Source organism: Drosophila elegans, unplaced genomic scaffold (genome assembly GCF_018152505.1).
Source record: "Drosophila elegans isolate 14027-0461.03 unplaced genomic scaffold, ASM1815250v1 contig_433, whole genome shotgun sequence".
In the NCBI taxonomy this organism is placed as follows: domain Eukaryota; kingdom Metazoa; phylum Arthropoda; class Insecta; order Diptera; family Drosophilidae; genus Drosophila; species Drosophila elegans.
Genome location: NW_024545820.1, coordinates 146,692 through 170,239, shown reverse-complemented (window position 1 = coordinate 170,239; position 23,548 = coordinate 146,692). Strand labels below are relative to the sequence as shown.

Sequence of the window (23,548 nt, the reverse complement as noted above, 5' to 3'; positions counted from 1 at the left end):
GTTTTTAAACATATACGCAAGTAAATCATAATTTTAATGTTTTCAAAAATGTTTAATTCTTGCAATAGCTGCAAGGGTATATGAACTTCGGCTTTTTTTGTTTCTCTTCTTCTTTATTTAAAAAATTTTTTTTTTTTTTAATTGAGAAAAATTGGCTAAGCCAACGTTAATTATGCTTTGTGCTGTGTTTTGTGTTCTCCTTTCTTTTCAGCTGCTTGAGTATTTTTTGCTTTGTTGAGCCTCCTCCAAGTTTGCGCCGTTGTGTTGCGTATGTTTATGTGTGTGCAGGTTTGATATTTTGAAATATTGGGTTGGCAAGAAAGTCATGTCATTTTTATACCCTTGCAGAGGGTATTATAATTTCAGTCAGAAGTTTGCAACGCAGTGAAGGAGACGTCTCCGACCCTATATGGTATATATATTCTTGATCAGCATCACTAGGCGAGTCGATCTAGCCATGTCCGTCTGTCCGTCCGTTTGTATGCAAAATAGTCTCTCAGTTTTAAAGCTATCTGCATGAAACTTTCCCAAAAGTTGTCTTTCTATTGCAGGTAGTATAGAAGTCGGAACGAGCCGGATCGGACGACTATAGCATATAGCTCCCATAGGAACAATCGAAAAAATAAATAAAAAAAATTATAACTTTGCTGTTTTTTAATTTTTTTTTACTTCTTCGATATATAGTAATGGTTAAATATTTCCGATTTACGGTTTAAATTTCATCAAAATCGGACGACTACAGCACATAGCTCCCATAGGAACAATCGGAAAAATAAATGAAAAAAAAATATAACTTTACTGTTTTTTAATTTTTTGTGTAGTTCTTGGATTTTTAGTAATGGTCAAATATTTCAGAATTACGATTTAAATTTCATCAAAATCGGACGACTATATCATAAAGCTCCCATAGGAACAATCGGAAAAATAAATAAAAAAAATTTTAACTTTGCTGTTTTTATACCCTTGCAGAGGGTATTATAATTTCAGTCAGAAGTTTGCAACGCAGTGAAGGAAACATTTCCGACCCTATAAAGTATATATATTCTTGATCAGCATCACTAAGCGAGTCGATCTAGCCATATCCGTCTGTCCGTCTGTCAGTCTGTCCGTCCGTTTCTACGCAAACTAGTCTCTCAGTTTTAAAGCTATCTGCATGAAACTTTCCCAAAAGTTGTCTTTCTATTGCAGGTAGTATAAAAGTCGGAACGAGCTGGATCAGACGACTTAAGCATATAGCTCCCATAGGAACAATCGAAAAAATAAACAAAAAAAAAAATTATAACTTTGCTGTTTTTTAATTTTTTGTTTAGTTCTTCGACATGGTTAAATATTTCTGATTAACGGTTTAAATTTCATGAAAATCGAACGAATATAGCATATAGCTTCCATAGGAACAATCGGAAAAATAATTGAAAAAATTAAAACTTTGCTGTTTTTTAATTTTTTGTTTAGTTCTTCGACATATAGCAATGGTTAAATATTTCAGAATTATGGTTTAAATTTTATCAAAATCGGACGACTATATCATATAGCTCCCATAGAAATAATAAAAATATATAAAATAACTATCAAATAATTAAGCTGCAAATCGTCATAGCTTCAATGTTATTAAACATATACGCAAGTAAATCATAATTTTAATGTTTTCAAAAATGTTTAATTCTTGCAATACTTGTAGCTGCAAGCGTAGATGAACTTCGGCTTGCCGAAGTTTTCTTTCTTTCTTGTTTTTCAATATTTTCGTCAAAAACGGCCGATGGTCGACCAGAACGGTGGACGTCTTTAACTCCAAAACCTCCAAGCCTAAATTTGGCAAACCAGCGCTGTCATTGGTGATCACTCATGGCATCTTCACCATACACTTCGCACAATTTTTCGCGAGCTTCGACCGCTTTTTTTCCTTTTCGGAAGTAAAAATGCAAAATATGCCGAAAATGCTTACTTTGGTCCTCCATGTTTAATTTGCTTTAGTTTCCACAAATGATATCGAATAATTATTAAATTACCGCATTAGTGGACTTTTTAAATGTCCTGATTCCATTGGCGCATTAGCAATTAGCTAATGCTACTCCAACATGTGAGTGGCACAAACAGCTGATCTGGGTTTGTTTACTTTTAAATTTTGGCAAATCCAAAAGAAATTAATTAAAATTAATGAACATGAGTGAGTTTACTAAACTCTTTAATGCTCAGCAGAACATCCATAATGCGACCGAGGCATTTGCCAACTTGGACGAAAAGGATGAGAAACTGATTGCGTTGTTATGGCGCAAAAATATTTAATTCTTGCAATAGCTGCAAGGGTATATGAACTTCGGCTTGCCGAACGGACAGACGTTTTACGGTTTAAATTTCATCAAAATCGGACGACTATAACAAAAAGATCCCATGGAAACAATAAAAATATTTTAAAAAAGTTAACGTTTTTGTTTTGTCCGTCTATCCGTCCGTCTGTCAGTCTGTCCGTCAGTTTCTACGCAAACTAGTCTCTCAGTTTTAAAGCTATCTGCATGAAACTTTCCCAAAAGTTGTGTTTCTAATGCAGGTAGTATATAAGTCGGAACGAGTCGGATCGGGCATATAGCTCCCACAGGAATAAACGAAAAAATAAATTAAAAGAAGTATAACTTTGCTGTTTTTCATATTTTTTTAGTTCTCTAACATGTAGTATTGGTTAAATATTTTAGGATTACGGTTTAAATTTCATTAAAATCGGATGACTATATCATACAGTTCCCATAGGAACAATCGGAAAAAAAATATATAACTTTGATGTTTTTTAATTTTTTTTGTTCTTCGACATTTAGTAATGGCTAAATATTTTAGAATTACGGTTTAAATTTTATCAAAATCGGACGACTGTATCATATAGCTCCCATAGAAATAATAAAAATATATAAAACAACTATCTAATAATTGAGCTGCAAATCATCATAGCTTTAATGTTTTTAAACTTATACGTATACACGCAAAAATATTTAATTCTTGCAATAGCTGAAAGGGTATATGATCTTCGGCTTGCCGAAGTTTTCTTTCTTTTTTGTCTAATTTTCTTTTTAGTTCTTCGACATATAATAATGGTTAAATATTTCAGATTAACGGTTTAAATTTCATCACAATCGGACGACTATAACATAAAGCTCCCCTAGGAATTTAAAATAACACCAAAGATATAATTTATTTTTTATTTATTTTTCCGATGGTTCCTATGGGAGCTATATGCTACTGTCCTCCGATCCGGCTCGTTCCGACTTATATACTGCCTGCAATAGAATGACAACTTTTCGGAAAGTTTCATGCAGATAGCTTTAAAACAGAGAGACTAGTTTGCCTAGAAACGGACGGACAGACGGTTTACGGTTTAAATTTCATCAAAATAGGACGACTATGTCATAAAGCTCCCATGGAAACAATAGAAATAATTTCAAAAAATGTAACTTTTTTATTTTGTAATTTTTTTTAGAAATTCTTGTTGACTATTCAAGAATGTGACAGTTCAGAATAACGCTTTTAATTATATTAAAATCGGTTAACGATATCATATAGCTGCCATAGGAAATATCAAATAATTGAGCTGTAAATCATTTAAGCTTCAATGTTTTTAAACATACACGTAAGTAAATCATAATTTTAATGTTTTCAAGAATATTAAATTTTTACAATAGCTGCAAGGGTATATGAACTTCGGCTTGCCGAAGTTTGCTGCTTTTCTTATTTTTAAATGTTTTGTTAAATGCTCTGCAGTTTTGAGCACCCCTGTTATATGCCCTTGCACATTTACAAAAATTATGTAGTTTATCAAACGATATTTCGATTTTAAAAACAAGAAAGCTCTGTCGATTTTCTGCTGATTATACCCTTGCAGAAGTTATTGTAATTTCAGTCTGAAGTTTGTAACGCAGTAAAGAAGACATATCCGACCCTATAAAGTATATATTCTTGATCAGCACCACTAGGACAGTAGATCTAACCATGTCCGTCTGTCCGTCCGTCTTTCCGTCAGTTTCTACGCAAACTAGTCCCTCAGTTTTATAGCTATACATGAAACTTTCCCAAAAGTTGTCTTTCTATTGCATGCAGTACATAAGTCGGAACGAACCGGATCGGACGACTATAGCATATAGCTCCCACAGGAACAATCGGAAAAAAAATTAAAAAAAAAAAATTTTAGCTTTGCTGTTTTTTAATTGTCTTTTTAGCTTTCGACATTTAGTAATGGTTAAATATTTAAGAATTACGGCTTAAATTTCATCAAAATCGGACGACTATAACATATAGCTCCTATGGGAATATTAAACAAAATTTTATTTTTAAATGTAACTTTTCTATTATTTAATTTTTTTAAGTGTTTTTTGACCTTTTAATAATTTGACAGTTCAGAATTACGTTCTTAATTTTATTTAAAATCGGAAAACGATATCATATAGTTGCCATAGAAACTATCGAATAATTGAGCTGCAAAAAATCATAGCTTCAATGTTTTTAAACATATACGCAAGTAAATGATAATTTTAATGTTTTCAAGAATATTTAATTTTTGCAAATAAATATCGGCTTGCCGAAGATTTCTTCCTTTCTTGTTTTCTACATTTTCTATTGCTGCTGTACGATATCGTTGTCTGAGCTTTAATTAAAACTAAAAACGTAAATCCGAGATAGTAAACCATTACTATATCTTGAAACATATTTGTATAATTCGTATAAAAACAAGAAAGAAAGCCAACTTCGACTAGCCGAAGTTTATATACCCTTAAAGCTAGGCAAAATCGAAATGTTCTTTAAAACATCTTAATTTAGATTTTTATTAAAAACTTGAAGCTATGACGATTTTCAGCTACATTGCTCGATCTTTCCTATGGCAGATTTATTACATCGTTTCCCGATTTAAATAAAATTAAACCCGTAATTTTGAATTTTTAAGCCATTACTATGTCGATTGTTCTTACACTTGTTTGCGAACAAACGGATGGACGGAAAGACGGACGGACAGACGGACGGACAGACGGACGGACAGACGGACGGACAGACGGACGGACAGACGGACGGACAGACGGACGGACGGTTGATCGACTCTCCTAGTGATGCTCATCAAGAATTTATATACTTTATTAAGTCGAAAATGTCTTCTTCACTGCACTCCAAACTTCTGACTGAAATTATAATACTCTCTGCAAGGGTATAAAAAGAAAAAATACGTAACTGTTTTATTTATTTTTCCGTTCTTTCCTATGAGAACTACATTATATAGTCGTCCGATCCATTTTATCTTATATGCTACATGCAATTGAAAGAAGAGTTTTGGGAAAGTTGCAATTAGGTAGAATTAGAACTGAGTTTCAAGTTAGAGAATTTTAAAATTTATCTATTCCATGCAATAGAATTTGTCTTACTTGTGTACATAAAGAAAGATAGCGAAAATTAAAATTCGATTTCTTTTCACGATATTTTACGATATTTTTATTTCACGACATGATTTTTTGGTTAATATCGCCCTTTTTTACAAAAATAGTTTAGTTGTTTCCAAACAATTAATCTATAAATCTAAAGCTTGGAAACATAACAATCATCAGCTTAAACAGTTTGATGAAACTGTATGACAAACTCGTTTCCTCAATTACTGATTACATATACGTATTTTATTAATGACAGTTATATAGCATTTTGTAAATTTGTGTAACTTAAGAAAAAAAAAATCCGAAAGTATGAACATTTTAATGTATACAAAAACAAGAAAGGAAAAAATATTCGGCAAGCCGAAGTTTATTTACCCTTGCAGCTATTGCAAAAATTAATTATTCTTGAAAACATTAAAATTATGATTTACTTGCGTATATGTTTAAAACATTGAAGCTATGATGATTTACAGCTCAATTATTCGATAGTTCCTATGGCAGCTATATGATATCGTTTTCCGATTTTAATAAAATTAAGAGCGTAATTCTAAACTGTCAAATTATTAATAGGTCAACAATAATTTAAAAAAAATTTAGAAATAGAAAAGTTATGTTATGTGTTATGTTATGTTATAGTCATCCGATTTTGATAAAATTTTAGCCGTAATTCTTAAATATTTAACCATTACTAAATTCGAACTAAAAAAAATTTTTAAAAACAGCAAAGTAATAATTTCTTAACAAACTTTTTCCGATTGCTCCTATGGGAGCTATATGCTATAGTCGTCCGATCCGGCTCGTTCCGACTTTTGACTAGCTGCAATAGAAAGTTATATGCAGATAGCTTTAAAACTGAGAGACTAGTTTGCGTAGAAACAGACGGACAGACGGACGGACAGACGGACATGGCTAGATCTACTGTCCTAGTGGTGCTGATCAAGAATATATATACTTTATAGGGTCGGAAATGTCTCCTTTACTGCGTTGCAAACTTCTGACTGAAATTGTAATACCCTCTGCAAGGGTATAAATATGCAGTAAGACAATGTATTTGTGATAATACTGATTATTATTTTTCAAAAATATCCGCACAGAAGAAAAATGAGTGCAACTGACTACAGATTTATTTAAAATTATGAAAGCCCGAAATGCTTAATTTTATGATAAATGCCAAGTCTACAATTTATTAAAATAGATCCAAACAACATTTTTTTTTTTTAAGTTTTAATAGTTTTAGGGAGTTTTTGGAGCAGGTTTAATCTGAAACGTTTCCCTGGTAGTATGTCCAAGAAGTATCAAATAATAACCAAATACATTTTATGAAAAAAATGTTATGTATGCAAGTACATAAAGCTTTTTATAAGGCAATAAAATATTAAGGTTTTTTAAGTATAAACTCTTTTTTATATTTGTACTGCATGTATGTTACTATGTTCACAAAAACTAGGTTGTCAGTAACCATTTAAGGTCAGCTATGATCGTTGTTGCTATCCCCCAGCATAAGCAACAGTAAGTCAACCGATAGCACGAAATTTGAAACTGGCACTTGCCTTACGACTCATATATGGAAAGTAAAATGTAAATCAATTTCAGGTTGTTTGGTTTTATTTTATGGTCAAGTTCAAGGTCGAACTGAATCCATACGTAATTGATATAACTTGTGTTCGAAGTTGTTTGTAGTTTGTCAAAATAGTTTGCGAAATCTCGAAGCCAATCAAAGTATCTATGTCACTGTCGACTTTTGATTTTATTTGTTTTACATTTTTGCTGATCAAAACAAAAAACAAACAGGAAGTTAACAGCTTTGATGGTTTTATGAGAGGTTTCTATTTTAACTGTTCCGCATTTGTCAAACACGCGTCCAAGCAAGTCTAACAAAAAGTGATTAAAGCTAAAGCAAATACATAGGTTCATCACGAAACTTATAATTGATGATTACAATATGACTATTTATGTGATTATGACCTTCACATAGATATGATTAGAAAGACCTCTTTCTTAGGGACAATTCCTCGGTTCTGAATTTTCTAGAACTTACGGGTAGGAATTCTATTGCGGTTGCTTTGGTTTGGTTCGTTGAAAAAGCTACCCAACATGTCCATCGGATTCATCGAACGATTTGCCTTGAGACTCTTGCGAATGGAGGTCTGAGTGGCCCATGACGAAGCAGGATCTGCGTCGGGTTGCAATTCCATTCCAAATCCATGCATCGCTATCGATGGCCGCTGACTGTTGGCCTCTTCATCGCTTACACAAACTGCACTATAACGGCGCGCAAACAAATCCTTCATATTTGCAGTTGAGTTTATTAAAATTTTGAGTACACCGAGTTGCGTTTTTAAATTTGTTTGCCACTTTACACTTTTAGAGTTGATTTTTGTAACCGCAGCACTTAAAAACTTGTATTAGCATTTGCTGCTGCAGCTCCTTATTTATAAGGGTACATTTACTTGTTATCAAGGTATTTTATCTTATACCGCGTTTGCGTCTGTTCACAAGCATTGCTCACATATGAATGGAAGTATATTCAATGAACCAGGCAATCACCAACTTTAGTGTATTGTTATTATCTAGAGAGAACACTCAGAGAGAGCAACGGAAAGAGAGCGTGGCCCTACCAACAGTCTAGGGTCTTGAGTTCCGAGATACTCTCTCAGCTGTTGCTTTGTTTTCAGCCGGTCTTCTGATCTAGGCGAAAACCAAAAATCAACAAGTACCCCTGAGCAAAACCAGTTTAAGATTTTGTTGGCATTCCGCTGCTTGGCACTGCATTGGGGACTTACCATATCAGCTGTTTTTTGGCTAGATGTTACATTGCTTAAAATCACATTGAGTAGATCTCAATGAATGCTTTTCAGCTTTTACATTTAATAAAATAATACGGACCCCTTACCTTTTTGCAGTGTTATTTAAGTAGCTTAAAGCATTCTTCTTAGGATTTTGTAGTAAAACAAAAGTTTCACTTAGTGTTTACAGTGTTATCTACAGATTTGTAAGAGATTTAATGGTCATATTTACCCTGGTGGATGCCTATTTATTTTGGTTTTAATCAATTCTCTTTTATTATTTTACAAATTTTAGTTTTTTAGAATAATTCAATAATAGTGTTTAAATTTATTATTTATTAAAAATATAATTCTGTTTAATAAAAAACAACATAAATAGTATAACCAAAAAAACTATTTATAACTTATATATTCTTAGAACTCATTACAATTTTTACAAACACAATATAAAACAAGAAAGAAATCTAGCTTCGGCTGGCATTAAATTACATAACGAGTATATTTCGATTTTTATGCGTGTGTTAAAAAACAATTTGTCTATACCGAGTTTTCACTCAGATGCCGCCCTAAGGCATACCCTTGCAGAAGGCTTTTTAATTTCTGCCTAAAGTTTGGAAAACTGTATGAATAAGGTATACCTATATATTATGTTCATGTTTGTTTGTCGGTCCGTGTTTAGACGTTTAAAGCTATTAATATGAAACCTTAAAAAAAAGTCTATTCCTATTGCAATTGCAGTTAAAACTTAAGTTTTAAACGGCTATATCATAAGCAGCTTTATGATAATAATAATAAAACCAACAACGATCTTGTGCATGCTAATACTTTCTTGTAAAAAGTCAATTGATTCAGGATAAATGGGGGTAAAAGTGCTAATAAAATTGTTTCGAATACTGGAGCTATTGGAGCCGGTGGAGCAAAAAGTTCTGGCGCTAAATACGCTTACGATACGATGCTTCGTTCAAAAGATATTCGATAAACAAGATATAGACTGTATTTATGAAATGAAAACTTTTGTCTTTCTGTTTATTTGTTGGTTTGAATCAAATTGATGTTTTGGGCCCTGAAACCAATTTTACTATGCTAAGTAGCTTGAGCTGAAAAACATTTGCTTTACCACTTTTGGGAAAACCCGCTAGTTGATCGAGAAATCGACTAAAAAAGATAGATTTAATTAAAAAATTATAGACAAAATGATGTTTCTATGTACACATTTTGACGATGAAAATGCCAGAAACAGTTTTTTTCTAACTTCGAGTCCTTATAGTTATTGAGATTACGCAATTATTGATAAATAACACACTTTTCTCTAATACAGCGTTAAAGAATTCAACCCATTTCTGACCTTTATAAAAAGCATTTTATACTTATTTGAATGCCCAGAAATCTATGACAAGCCAATTTGATGATTAAAAATTCTTACTAGAGCTTTTTTATCTAAAATAAAATCATAAGCAAGGGCAGAAATAATTTTTTATGTTCTGGGGTCTGAACTGTGTTCTTTGGTGTCCTTAAAAAAATTGATGCTACATTATATTAATTAAATTTTCTTTTTTTAATTAATAAGGACCATGAACACTGTTAGATTACATTTCTTTAAAGTAAAATACCACTTACATTTCTTGAAATGTACCGTTAGCTATATATTAACTAAAAGAGAGTTAATTATGCCTTTTACTCGTAATGAAAAAGGGTATATTGTAATCGTTGAAAATAATGTAACAGGTAGAAGGAAGCGTTTCCGACCATATAAAGTATATATATTCTTGATCAGGATCAATAGCCGAGTCGATCTAGCTATGTCCGTCTGACCAAGGCTCTGTAAAACTAAGATGAGTATCGAGGAACAGAAACGTGTCTCTAGCAGCGGCTTTTTTGTGAAGCCGAAAACAAACAGCAAAAGGTCAACCAAGCCATAAAAACTAAACATTGAGAAATTTTGTTTTATTTAATAAAATTTTAAAGAAACACTAAAATATTGATAAGCGAGTCCGTTTCTTACTGTTCCACTTATGTAGATAGACGACTTTGGACCAGAAGCAACACAAACTATTTGTCGCAGCAGCTCTTTGTTTTTGGATCACGTTTCAAAGTTTTAGCCAAAGGTTTTAAGATAAAAATGTAGGCAGCTTAAAAAATAATGTATTTAATGCCCATACCTTTACTTTTGTTATTTTTGAACGTCGCGTCCGAAATCAAAAAACCTTTTTTTTTCGTTTTACTGCCACAAAGGGCACCAAACACATCTGTGCTTTTATGCCTTAAGATAGGTCCTTAGTAAAAGGTTATTTACAATTTTTTCAAAAATGTATAATTGTTTTTTTTAAGTCTTTGGCGTCCAAAATCAGTATTTTTAAAAATAAAAATTGATGAGCCATCAATCAATTCTTAGCGCCACTTGCTGTCTTAATAGCGAAATAAGCGATAAAACTTCTTTGTTTGGTATAATTGTAACCAAAATTATAAGAAAACTTAAGGAACATTTAAAAATAAATTCATTGTCCGTAGCTTAATAGATTTTTTCATATTTTGGCTTTGAAAATATTGAGTAAAACTATTTATCAATACCGTTGTAGTAAAAATAGAAAAATGTGGCCCAGGTTCCAAGAATACGAAAAATACACTACAAATCTCGTAATAACAATAATATGAAATTTACGTCACTCTTAATAATAAAATAATTTAATTTAATTTCGTAGTGAGCAACATAGTACAAAAACTAACTTATTTATTGAGCACAATTATACAATTTATTTAACGACTTTTATTAAACTCCAACCACTAACTTATATGGCTGCCGTAGAATAAGTTAGATATAATCTGACTGTTAACTTAAAAAAAGTGGCTTATTGTTGAAATAATGTCGCTAAACTTTACAGTTTAAATTTTAATAAAAAAAAAAGATATATCTATGCATCATTTGCGTCCGAAATCTATAATCATTTAAAAAAAAACTTCAGAAATTTTTTCAATTAAACTTGCTTAGGTGAATGCAAGCACCCTCTGGGTATATTGAAAACAAAGAATGTGCAAAAACTCCGTCCATGCTCGCAGACCTTTGTGTTTTCATCATGTTTTGTAGATTCCTTTTCCAATTTTGTCGAGTTTGAAATTCATGTTTTTTTTTTTTTAATTCCAAGAAGTTATTTGATATGTTTAGCTAAATTTTTTACCATTGGTAGATATGATTTGGAGCTATCCAAATCAAAAATTAAAAAATAAAAAAAGCTATTAGGTGTAGAAGTAGAAAACCGCCGTTTTTTTCATAGTTTGAGGCTTTATTGCGTAAAAATAGCTACATACTGATTATTTAAAATAGAGAGCTCCAGTGATGGATTCTTGTTGTGTCTAACAAGAATCTTCATCCAACATAGTCTCCAAAGCTGCATCTTCAAACTCTTTCACGGGACCCGGCCGATCCTTGTCTTCCACGTCATATTGACCATTTTCGAATTTCACGAACCATTCTCGGCACGTTCTTTCACTGATACACTACTCACTATATGTTGCTACAATCATTCGACGCGCTTCAGCAGCAGATTTTTTCGAATGAAACGCGAAAAGCAATATCTCCCGCAAATGACGCATATTCGGTTCAAATTTCGACATCTTCGCTCACCAACAAAAAAATGGACAATGAGAATAGACGAGCGAGATGATGTGGAGTTGTTGACCGATACCTAAGCTTGCCATGTGATGCTTCTGATCGGAAGTTGTCAGTATGTCGCGTCCGAAGCCCTAGAATGGCCCATATTGTCTTCTGAAATTAAAATTTTCTGAATTTTTCTCAATTTTTCACAAAGAGGAAAAAAAAAACTCGGGCATTGTGCACATAGAATGCAATGTGCTAAGTAAGTTGGTTAGGTCTTGGGCGAGAATGGCCCGATTTCGACCCCAGTTTGAAAGTTTGTATATTTGTATATTTATTTTTTTTTTTACTTATTTAGATGATATTTTTAATTATGTATATCCATGTATTTTGGGGTCCTGATTACGAATAATTAAGACAAAGTTTGCGAATAAACCGATTAGTTGGAAAATAACGCCAATTTCTTGCAAATTATTACCTTTATCAAAAAATACATCCAAACAAAAGTTCAAGGTCTATTTGAAATGAACAGTTTTGGGTAAGTGACTTTTTTCGGTAAAATTTTAACGAGCTATCGACCAAAGTGCTTAAAAACTTTGAATAAATAATTTGTTTTCATCTATTTTTCCGATTATATATGATATCAAACAAAAACGCCTCTTGACGATGTAACAATAACGTGACGATCGCACATTCAATTAAAAAACTTCTGAAATCAAATTTTGTGACGATTATTATTTGTTTATCTTTTTCCTGCAAAGCTGCAAAACCTTATCACAATTAAAGAGTACCTTAAAAAAACGACCATGAATCGTCCCTAATGACTTGGCATGCAAGCTTTACAGCACTGTTTCATTTCAAATGCTTTTGCAACAACAAATGCTGATGTCAACAATTAAATTGTTGGTCTTTAGTCAGCAAGCTTTATCAAAGCAAGCTGTTGTAAAAGTATTTCAATAATTAAAGCAGCTTATTAATCTACGAAGCAGTTCACTGATGACGATACTTAGATATTTCTCATTTCTGAGTTCGCGGAAATACTTAAAAAGACCTGAAACATGAAACTTAAAATAAGAAATATTATTTCTTAAAAAAGGAAATAATATTTTTTAAAATAAGAAATAATATTTCTTAAAAAGAGAAATAGTATTTCTTAAAATAAAATATAATGTTTCATTAAACAAAAAATACTTTTTCTTAAAATGAGAAATAATTTTTCTTAGAACAAGAAATCAAACTCTATTGAGAAAATTAGTTTTCAAAAAGTACAAAGTATTATTATTATTATACACAAACCTATTTTAAATATTTACATAATTCTATTAAAAGGTAACAACCAGGGGTGGCAGCAAAAAGCAAATCAGGGCGTCATTCACGTCTATGAAAAAATTGAACTTATAATATATTTTATATTATATATATAGTTATTATATAAAAATATTAAAACAAAACAAGAAAGAAAGCAAACTTCGGCAAGCCGAAGTTCATATACCCTTGCAGCTATCGCAAGAATTAAATATTTTTGAAAACATTAAAATTATGATTTACTTGCGTATTTAAACCATAATTCTGAAATATTTAACCATTGCTATATGTCGAAGAACTAAAAAAAAATTAAAAAACAGCAAAGTTATAATTTTTTTCAATTATTTTTCCGATTGTTCCTATGGGAGCTATATGCTATAGTCTTCCGATTTTGATGAAATTTTAATCATAATTCTGAAATATTTAACCATTGCTTAATGTCGAAGAACAAAACAAAAAATTAAAAAACAGCAAAGTTATAATTTTTTCAATTATTTTTCCGATTGTTCCTATGGCAGCTATATGCTATAGTCGTCCGATCCGGCTCGTTCCGACTTATATACTACCTGCAATAGAAAGACAACTTTTGGGAAAGTTTCATGCAGATAGCTTTAAAACTGAGAGACTAGTTTGCATATAAACGGACGGACAGACGGACAGACGGACGGACAGACGGACGGACAGACGGACATGGCTAGATCGACTCTACTAGTGATGCTGATCAAGAATATATATACTTTATAGGGTCGGAAACGTCTCCTTCACTGCGTTGCAAACTTCTGACTGAAATTATAATACCCTCTGCAAGGGTATAAAAAACTATAAAGGAACTTTGTTAATTATTATTATTACTGTTTTTCCATTAAGCTATATTCTATAGTCTTCCGATCCGGCTCGTTCCGACTTATATACTACCTGCAATAGAAAGACAACTTTTGGGGAAGTTTCATGTAGATAGCTTTAAAACTGAGAGACTAGTTTGCGTAGAAACGGCTGGGCAGACGGACGGACAGACGGACATGGCTAGATCGACTCTGCTAGTGATGCTGATCGTGAATATATGTACTTTATAGGTCGGAAATGTCTCGACGAAAAAAATGATCCATGCATTTGGGGGCCCTGTTTACGAAAAAATATGTCAAATATTGCGCCAAGACCGATTTATTGACAAAAAAAATAATAATAATGGTTTTTATCGTAATTTTCCAAGAAATTGGTCTTGTCGCAAACTATGACCTATTTAAAAAAAAATAAGGTTAAATTTTTTTTTTCGTTTTATTTCCGATTGTTCCTATGGGAGATCTTCTCTCCTAGTGATGCTGATCAAGAATATATGTATTTTATAGTTCGGAAATGTCTCCTTTAATGCGTGCAAACCTCTGACTGAAATTATAATACTCTCTGCAAGGGTTTAAAAACAAAAATAGAACATAAAAACCAAATAAAAATGCAAGAAAAATATGTATAAAAACTAATAAAAAATCACAACGACAAACAAAATTTAAAAAATTTAAAAAATAACTATTAAAATTTTTTTCTGAAACCAGATTTGAACCCGAGCTCGTGCTGTCCCATGCACGTGTACCCTAACCTAACCCTTAATCACCAACAAAATCAAAGCACCACACACTGACTTCGCAACCTTTGGAAATGTTGGGTCCACTTCGAAAATCCACGTTGAAAATTTAGCTTTTTGTCATTCGGTTGTAAGAGCATTACGCATCTTAATATATAACAGAGTCTTTTTATGTCCGTCTGTATGTATGTCGAGATCTAGGAAATTATTAAATCTAGACATTTGGGACTTTGCATGCAGATTCTAGTAGTTCCTGTGCAGCGCAAGTTTATTTCAAAACGGAGCCACGCCCACAAAACGTGAAAGTATGTATGTACTGTCACTCTAAAACATGTTAGACTGTAGGGGTGTTGGACTCTGTGTGTTTTGTTCTTATCTATAGGTAGACATAATTTTTAAAATCGAGCTAATGTTTCAGAAGCAGTGTTGGGGTATGCCTAGGTACAAATTTTGGATACTTTATTCCTTACCTAGAAAAAAATGAGAGGCAACCTTTTACCTTAGCTACACCCGTAGAAAAATTAAGTTTTTGTAAATATATATACAACAAGAAAGAAAGCAAACTTCGGCAAGCCGAAGTTCATATACCCTTGCAGCTATTGCAAGAATTTAACATTTTTGAAAACATTAAAATTATGGTTTACTGCGTATATGTTTAAAAACATTGAAGCTATGATGATTAGCAACTCAATTATTTGATAGTTATTTTATATATTTTTATTATTTCTATGGGAGCTATATGATATAGACGTCCGATTTTGATAAAATCTAAACCATAATTCTGAAATATTTAACCATTGCTATATGTCGAAGAACTGAACAAAAAATTAAAAAACAAAAAAGTTATAATTTTTTCATTTATTTTTCCGATTGTTCCTATGGGAGCTATATGCTATAGTCTTCCGATTTTGATATAATTTAAACCGTAAATCGGAAATATTTTACCATTACTAAATGTCGAAGGGCTAAACAAAAAAATTAAAAAACAGAAAAGTTATAATTTTTTTCATTTATTTTTCCGATTGTTCCTATGGGAGCTATATGCTATAGTCGTCCGATTTTGATGAAATTTAAACCGTAAATCAGAAATATTTAACCATTACTAAACGTCGAAGAACTAAACAAAAAATTAAAAAACAGCATAGTTATAATTTTTTTTCATTTATTTTTCCGATTGTTCCTATGGGAGCTATATGCTATAGTCGTCCGATCCGGCTCGTTCCGACTTATATACTACCTGCAATAGAAAGACAACTTTTGGGAAAGTTTCATGCAGATAGCTTTAAAACTGAGAGACTAGTTTGCATATAAACGGACGGACAGACGGACAGACGGACGGACAGACGGACGGACAGACGGACGGACAGACGGACATGGCTAGATCGACTCTACTAGTGATGCTGATCAAGAATATATATACTTTATAGGGTCGGAAACTGACAGACGGACAGACGGACGGACAAACGGACGGACAGACGGACATGGCTAGATCGACTCTACTAGTGATGCTGATCAAGAATATATATACTTTATAGGTCGGAGACGTCTCCTTCACTGCGTTGCAAACTTCTGACTGAAATTATAATACCCTCTGCAAGGGTAAAAAAAATAATAACTTTGCTGTTTTTCTTTTTCATAACTATACTGCGTTGCAAACTTCTGACTGAAATTATAATACCCTCTGCAAGGGTATAAAAATGAAGAAACTCCACCAATGTCCGGCTTAATGGAGCCGACAAAATGAGAATTAGCTTCGGAACTGTCCTTATCATTTATTTCAAGGGAACCAATATTACAATTTTGTGGGATATTATTTAGAATTTGCTAGTATTTCCAGTCACAAGAAGGCTCAAAATTGGCCAAAAAAAGGAAGCAAATAAGTTTGCAATTTTTTTCCCAGAATTAGGGGTAGTATTGTTATATGACATAGTTGACGGTATGGAAGAATAAGATTTATTTGAATTAAAAAAAAACGCCAGAACACATTTTGATTTGACTTTAAGCTATTTTCAATGTCGGAAATGTATTGATTATATAGAAATTTATTAAGAAACTCGAATTCCCGCTTATGTTGTCTATATCTATCACCATTCACTGGATTTCCCCATTTAAACAACCTTTTGTAGAACTTGTTTCTTAGATTTTTATATTTCTGGAAACTTTTAGTATACCAAGGAACCCTATAGGAACCCCGTATCTTGGTTGAACAAGTGCTATCGAGAGTATTTTTTAAAGCGACAAGCAAGTTATTGTAGTTGCAAGCATTTGATAGCAAGGAAACACAATTCATAGATGTAAGGCAATCACTTACGGCAATTAAGCTGACATGATCAAAATTATACATAGGAATTAAGTTAACAACTGGTAATAAATTATACAAAAAATTTAATTTTAAAGCATGAGTGCTTATAATGAACAATATAATTAATGAATATTAAATCTAGTAGCTATGCAAATCATTAAAAACATTATTTATTTGGGTGAGGCCCATACTATAAAAACCATCAATGACAATAATTTCATGTGGCTGGTGTACATTGCCACTCACCATAACATGGGATTGCGGATCACATGACCATACAACAGATCCCAAATTTAATTCTCCTGTCACAACGAGACCAACAGAGTCATCTATGCTGGCATGTAAGCTGGCAATGTTATTCATAAGCGCCTGATAAAGCATAGTCAATTCCAGGGGGAATATAAGAAGCAACTATTACAGCCTTCTCAGACAATCAAGATACCTCGACAGCCAACTGGTCCAGAAGAGAGTTTGAAAGTACAGCTGTGCAGCAGGAGAAGGTACGGCGGACACCTCCACTTCTCTCGCACTTCATTCTGCTGAAGTCTCTATCCTTGCGATAGACATGGAATAAGTTAGTATCGAAGAACTCATTGGAGTTGAAGTTGGGGTTGAGCCAGGTTTCAACCAGTATTTTTATGACATAACCGCTGTTGGAGTTGCTCATGAAGACGGACTGAGTTTTGGTTCTCATTCCAGATATGTTTTGAAAATAAATTTTAAGGCAATTACTTCCAATTCTTTTGTTTGAAGACCATTCACATAGCTTTATAACGGAAGTCATGAAGTGGTATAGTAAAATCCACAGGCAGCCTTTGCGTCCAAAAAAGCCATTCAGAGCCGTACACAATATTTCAGTCCGGATACGTGTTGGTAGGGGGAGATTATTATTACTATATTAGTTGCAATCCATTCACACAATCCTAGAAGACTTGCAGATACTTCCAGAGTCGGTGAGTGCCCTTGGAACGCGATGCAGAAAGCTCATCATCAAAGAGAGGCAATCGAAGAGAAACAAAAGTGAAAGGGGTAGATGTACATAATGGTTCTCCACCCCATATATCCACAACGGTAGACTCCAAGTTCTCACTTTCCCTGAGAACCTGGATTGTGGACAGAAATCACCGCTGAAGACAGTCTGATTTTACTGCTCCGGGACTCCAAAGTTAATGAACTTCAGGTGCCAAGATCTACATCTTTTTTTGTTAATGAATAGCATGATGTGCTGTCCGAATTTACTTTTAACTTGTCAGAAAAAAACTTACACTGCGCCTCTGTCTTTGTGTTAACAGCGAATTTACTAATATGCAAAAATCTTTTGCTGGGCCAATAATACGCTTCTTGTTGTTACGATTCTTCTTATTTTTCTTGGAGACAACCATAAAGCCCTCTTTGGGAGGGTTTTGGTCTGACACAACGGGATTGGTATGATGGGAAGTAGATGAAGCCGGAGGTTAGTTGGCAACTTTTTCCTTCTTCCGATTGTTAGTGTTAACATTAGCCGGGGCCTCCACAGATTCGGGAATAGCGATTTGAAACTTTGTATTTAAGTGCAAGTATAGGCCTTTAAGTTCACGAAGTTCCTCAATGCTCTCGTCTGTTTTTGAGTGCGAATCATTGCTCACTACTCAGCTATCACGTTGCCATAACAGATTCGGCATAATGGGTAGCAATTTTATTGCCTCTTCAGGCAAATTAACACAAGAAGTGTGGAAAGTGCGATGACAAAGCGATGAACATCGCACCGCAGCAAAACCGCGAATTTGCGCATGCGTAACGGCAACATTGCACTCAGAGCACGTAAATGGAGTCATAACCAAATGAAAAACGCGTCTGCTCGCAACAAATGCTGATCAACGACTAAGAGGCTAAATATTTTGATCATATTTAAGCCGCAATTCTAGAATATTAAGCCATTACTAAATCTTGAAAAACAAAAAAATTAATTTAAAAAAAAGCAAAGTTATAATTTTGTTTCGCTTTATTTCCCATTGTTCCTAGGCGAGCTATATGCTATAGTTGTCCGATCTGGCTCGTTCCTTATATACTACCTGCAACAGAAAGATATCTTTTGGGAAAGTTATATGCAGATAGCTTTAAAACTGAGAGACTGTTTTAAGTAGGAACGGACGTTCAGACGGACATGGCTACATCGACTCTCCCACTGATGCTGATCAAGAATATATGTACTTAATAGGGTCTCCTTAACTGCGTTGCAGTCTGCTGACTGAAATTATAATACCCTCTGCAAGGGTATAAAAAACATCTTTAAGACATCTAAATTTCTAATTATATGAAAACGTATTAAGCCCCATTGAAGCTATGATGATTTTCACTTCAATTATTCGATGGTTTCGTTGGTCCTCAAGAACTAGTGGGATGGTTCGAAGGGAGGCTTAGCTGAGGCCACCAGGCGGGTCGCAGGTTGCGGATAGCGAACGACCTTCTGGGAAGGTTAGTTGCGAATAAGCGTAAGCAAATAAGCAACCCCGGACAAACAGCGGGTATACCGATGGAGGTATACCGACAAGACGCTTGTTTGGCCGTCTTAACACCGTAGCCTTACACACCCCCTCCCTCACAACTACCTACCTCCATCCTATCCCCCACATCTCACCTCGGTGCCGGATTAAGGTGTCATTCGACCCGTGCCGATAGTTAGCCTGGCTGGGGGCCCGACTTAACAAATAACAGGTTCAGGCAAGTGGCGACCGTCTGTCCTAAGTACGCCTTACCCGGGTACGGCGGATCTCTGCCCGGGCGGACCACATACTTCTCCGCAACTCGTGGGACCCCATGAAGAAAAACAAAACAATAAAAATCCCGCAGGATATCCCTGCAACCGGTGTCGCAAGACACTTCGAGGAAAGATCCCTCGAAGGCGACAGACCCCAGGCGGCAGCGCACCCGCCTAGGACTACACCAGCAGCCCAGACATTCCCAGCTAGGGAGCGTGGGGAGCCAGCAGGAGCTACCCTGCCAGCACGCCCACCTCTCGCATCTGATAGGCCAACCTCTATCAGACAGCTGAAGAAGCAGGACGCCCTTCCAGCCCTGGGATAGCCCGGAGGACTGGACGACCCCAACAGGCGTGGCCTGCCAGGGTCAAAGGTAAAGTGGTACCTGAGGTACCTCATGCAGGGCATGACACCGGAGGAGGCCTTGAAGAAGGCAAAGGAGCCGAGGGAGCAGCCGGCATTGGGGACAGCACCGGCTGGCAAACGGCTGAACACCAGCCGCACACCACCAACGGACACCCCCAAAATGTCTAGGCACGGCACAGGGGCTAGTGAGACGTCCTCACGGGTCCCTGAGCAAGAGGGGCCTAGCACATCAGCAGCAGCGGCAGAAAAGGCAAAAGTGCAGGCCAGGAAGATACCTTCCCAGCCCCATCAAAACCAGAAGCCGACAACCGCTGGAGGAAGACCCTCTAGCTCGGCACCGCCGGTCATCGGACCCCGTCCGACTTACGCGGAGGCTGCCAAGAAAGCCACCCTCATCAGGGTGGCTATACTCCCGGAGGGTTTCCCGGCGGCCAGCCTGACCGCAGAGGAACTATCAGGGCTCCAGGAGTCGGTCATGGACGAGATGCTCACGTCAGCGTGGAGCGGTCCCGTCGTGTTCAGGGGAATCCACTTCAGGGTGGGTTACCTGATTATCGACTGCCTGGATGAAGGCTCAGCTGAGTGGCTCAAGATTGCCGTACCTCAGCTGCGGACGTGGAAGGGAGTACCCCTAGAAACCCGCACGGGAGCAGACATCCCGGCAGCGTACAACGCCACGTTGTTCTGCCCGAGGAGCTTCGACCGGACCAATGAGGAAATATTGGCCATCATTGGTTTCCAAAACCGGGTCGAGACGGACGCCTGGAAGGTCATCTCCAGGAAGAACGACGGAGCTGGTGCACTCCTGGTCGTAGCTCTTCAACAAACCAAAAACTGATAGAAACTGGGAACTGTACAGGCAAAGCCTGACGCTCTACAACAAAGATATCAGGAAGGCCAAACGGAAAAACTATAGGAACTTCTGTGAGGCAATAAATAACGTCAACGAGGGCGCGAGACTGCAAAAAGCAATGGCTAAAAGTGCAGCGGGTAGTAATTTAGCCCTGAGGAAGGGGAATAACACCTTCACCTCCACGGATCGGGAGAAATTAGAATTGCTATTTGACACGCATTTCCCGGGAAATACTCCCACTATGGGAAACGCAAGGCGTGATCAACATAGAACCCCTAGGACAGTAGCCAGTGACTGGGCAGCAGCCAAATCTATAGTTATGCCCGAGAAACTCAAATGGGCTATTGGAACCTTCCAACCATTTAAATCACCGGGATTAGACATGATCTCTCCAGCTTTCTTACAGCAGGGACAGGAACTACTCCTAACCCGCCTAAGAAGACTAATGGTGAGCAGCCTAGCCCTTGGGTATATCCCAAGTGCATGGTGCAGCGCTAGGGTGGTCTTCATCCCCAAGATCGGGAAGAAAGACATCACCAGCCCAAAGTCTTTCAGACCTATCAGCTTAACTTCGTTTTGTCTTAAAACGCTGGAAAACTGGTAGACTACAACATCAGAAGAACAGCTCTCAGAGACTGTCCGCTGCAAAACACACAGCATGCATATAGAGCAGGCCGTTCAACAGACACTGCACTTTATCAACAATGTCGCACCCTAGAAGGGGCAATTGACAGCAAAGAAATAGCTATCTGTGCCTTTCTAGACATAGAGGGAGCCTTCGACAACACATCACATGATGCAGTTCGAGCTGCCCTGTCCAGAAGGAACATAGACACTACTACGAGCAAATGGATTGGCAACCTACTTGAATCCAGGCAAGCAACATGTACACTGGGTTCGGAAAGAGTGACAATTGCTACCAGCAAAGGCTGCCCGCAAGGAGGAGTACTGTCCCCTCTGCTATGGAGCCTGCTAGTAGATGACCTTCTCAGCAAGCTTGCTGGAAAAGGAATTCAATGTCAGGGATACGCCGATGACATCGTGATAATCGCCAGAGGCAAATTTGAAGCGACACTCTGCGACATCGTCCAACTCGGACTAAGGACAACGCTAGACTGGTGCAGGGAGGTTGGACTCAACTTAAATCCTGCTAAAACAGTCATCGTTCCTTTCACAAGGAAGTACAAACTACAGAGAATGAGATAAATCTCACTGCTAGGAACTCCTATAGAAACTAGCCGAGAGGTTAAATATCTAGGAATCACGTTAGATAGTAAACTGACTTTCGCTTCCCATGTCCAAAAGACATTGGAAAAGTGTTACAGAGCACTCTATACCTGTCGGAAAATTGCTGGGAAATCCTGGGGAACCAGGCCTCAGATAATACGATGGCTATACTTAATGATCGTGAGACCAATCCTCACTTACGGAACACTTGCATGGGGCAAACGAGCTAAGCTCATCAGCATGCAAAACCAGCTAGGAAAACTACAAAGACTTGCCTGCGTATGCATGACAGGGGCAATGAGAACCTGTCCTACAGCTGCCTTAGAAGTTTTGATGGAGCTAACACCACTCCACTATGTGATTGATATCCAACGCAAAGCTACACTCCTGAGAATAAGCACTGAGGGCACAGGTAGTAGTTGCATTCTAAATAACAGGGATGCGACTAATCTGTTAGGTGAGGTGCCCCTAATACTCCACCCTAGGGATGAAATGACAGCCGAACTAATTTTCGAGCAGAACTTCACAGCACACCTAGGCAATAAGAAAGATTGGACCACACTGTCTGAAGTGCATCCGATGGCTAAACACACCATTGCATGGTACACAGATGGATCCCTGACACAACAAGGCACGGGCCTTGGAGTGGTAGGGCCTCGCATAAAATACCACGAATCCCTTGGCCAATACACCAGCATATTCCAGGCTGAGGTATGTGCCATTGGACGTTGTGCAGAGCTCAACATACAGCGTGGATACAAGGAAAAGGACATATCGATCCTTTCGGACAGCCGAGCAGCAATTACTGCTTTACATAGCAACAAAATCACCTCGAAGCTAGTCCTAGAGGTGAAGAGTAAGCTAAATATACTGGGCAGCCGAAACAGGCTGGCCCTCAGATGGATTCCGGGACATAAGGATATATCCGGAAATGAACTTGCCGATAAAATGGCAAAACTAGGAGCCGAACAGCCCCTGGTAGGCCCAGAGCCCTACTGTGGCATAGGGAGGCACACTATAAAGGAATACCTTAGGAAAGAGGAAGGCGCCATGAGGCAAGAACACTGGAGGAATACCCCAGGCCTAAGGCAAGCCAAAACTCAAATAAATAACTATAACAAGAAGAGGTTCAAGGAACTTATTCAACTGGGGAAAAATTCACTTAGGATCGTTACCGGATTACTAACCGGGCACTGTAGACTGAAAAGTCACCTAGGTAATATGGGAATAACCAGCAGTAGAACTTGCAGATTCTGCGACATAGAGGACGAAACCTCTAGACACATCATTGCAGACTGTCCGGCGTTAGCAAGTATAAGATGTAAAATCTTAGGAACCAGAACTCTTACACCTGAGCTCCTAGTAAGAATCAACCCACTAAAACTCCTCGACTTTATTCGAGGAAGTGGGTTG

The 23,548-nt window shown here is 36.3% G+C and overlaps 1 protein-coding gene across 3 annotated transcripts in view; it reads right to left on the bottom strand.

Moving 5' to 3' along the window:
* The window catches only part of LOC108135014 (scavenger receptor class B member 1), a 308,793-nt gene extending 300,883 nt beyond the window's left edge, over positions 1 to 7,910 (bottom strand). For 2 of the 3 annotated variants that reach the window (XM_041708918.1, XM_041708919.1), the window contains exon 1: positions 7,432 to 7,908. In XM_041708918.1, coding sequence (XP_041564852.1) covers positions 7,432 to 7,684 — 253 coding nt within the window. In that variant the 5' untranslated portion in view covers positions 7,685 to 7,908. Of the gene's footprint in view, positions 1 to 7,431 lie in introns of all 3 variants that reach the window. The other variant, XM_041708921.1, reaches the window with a different exon arrangement.
* Positions 7,911 to 23,548: the final 15,638 nt, after the last annotated feature.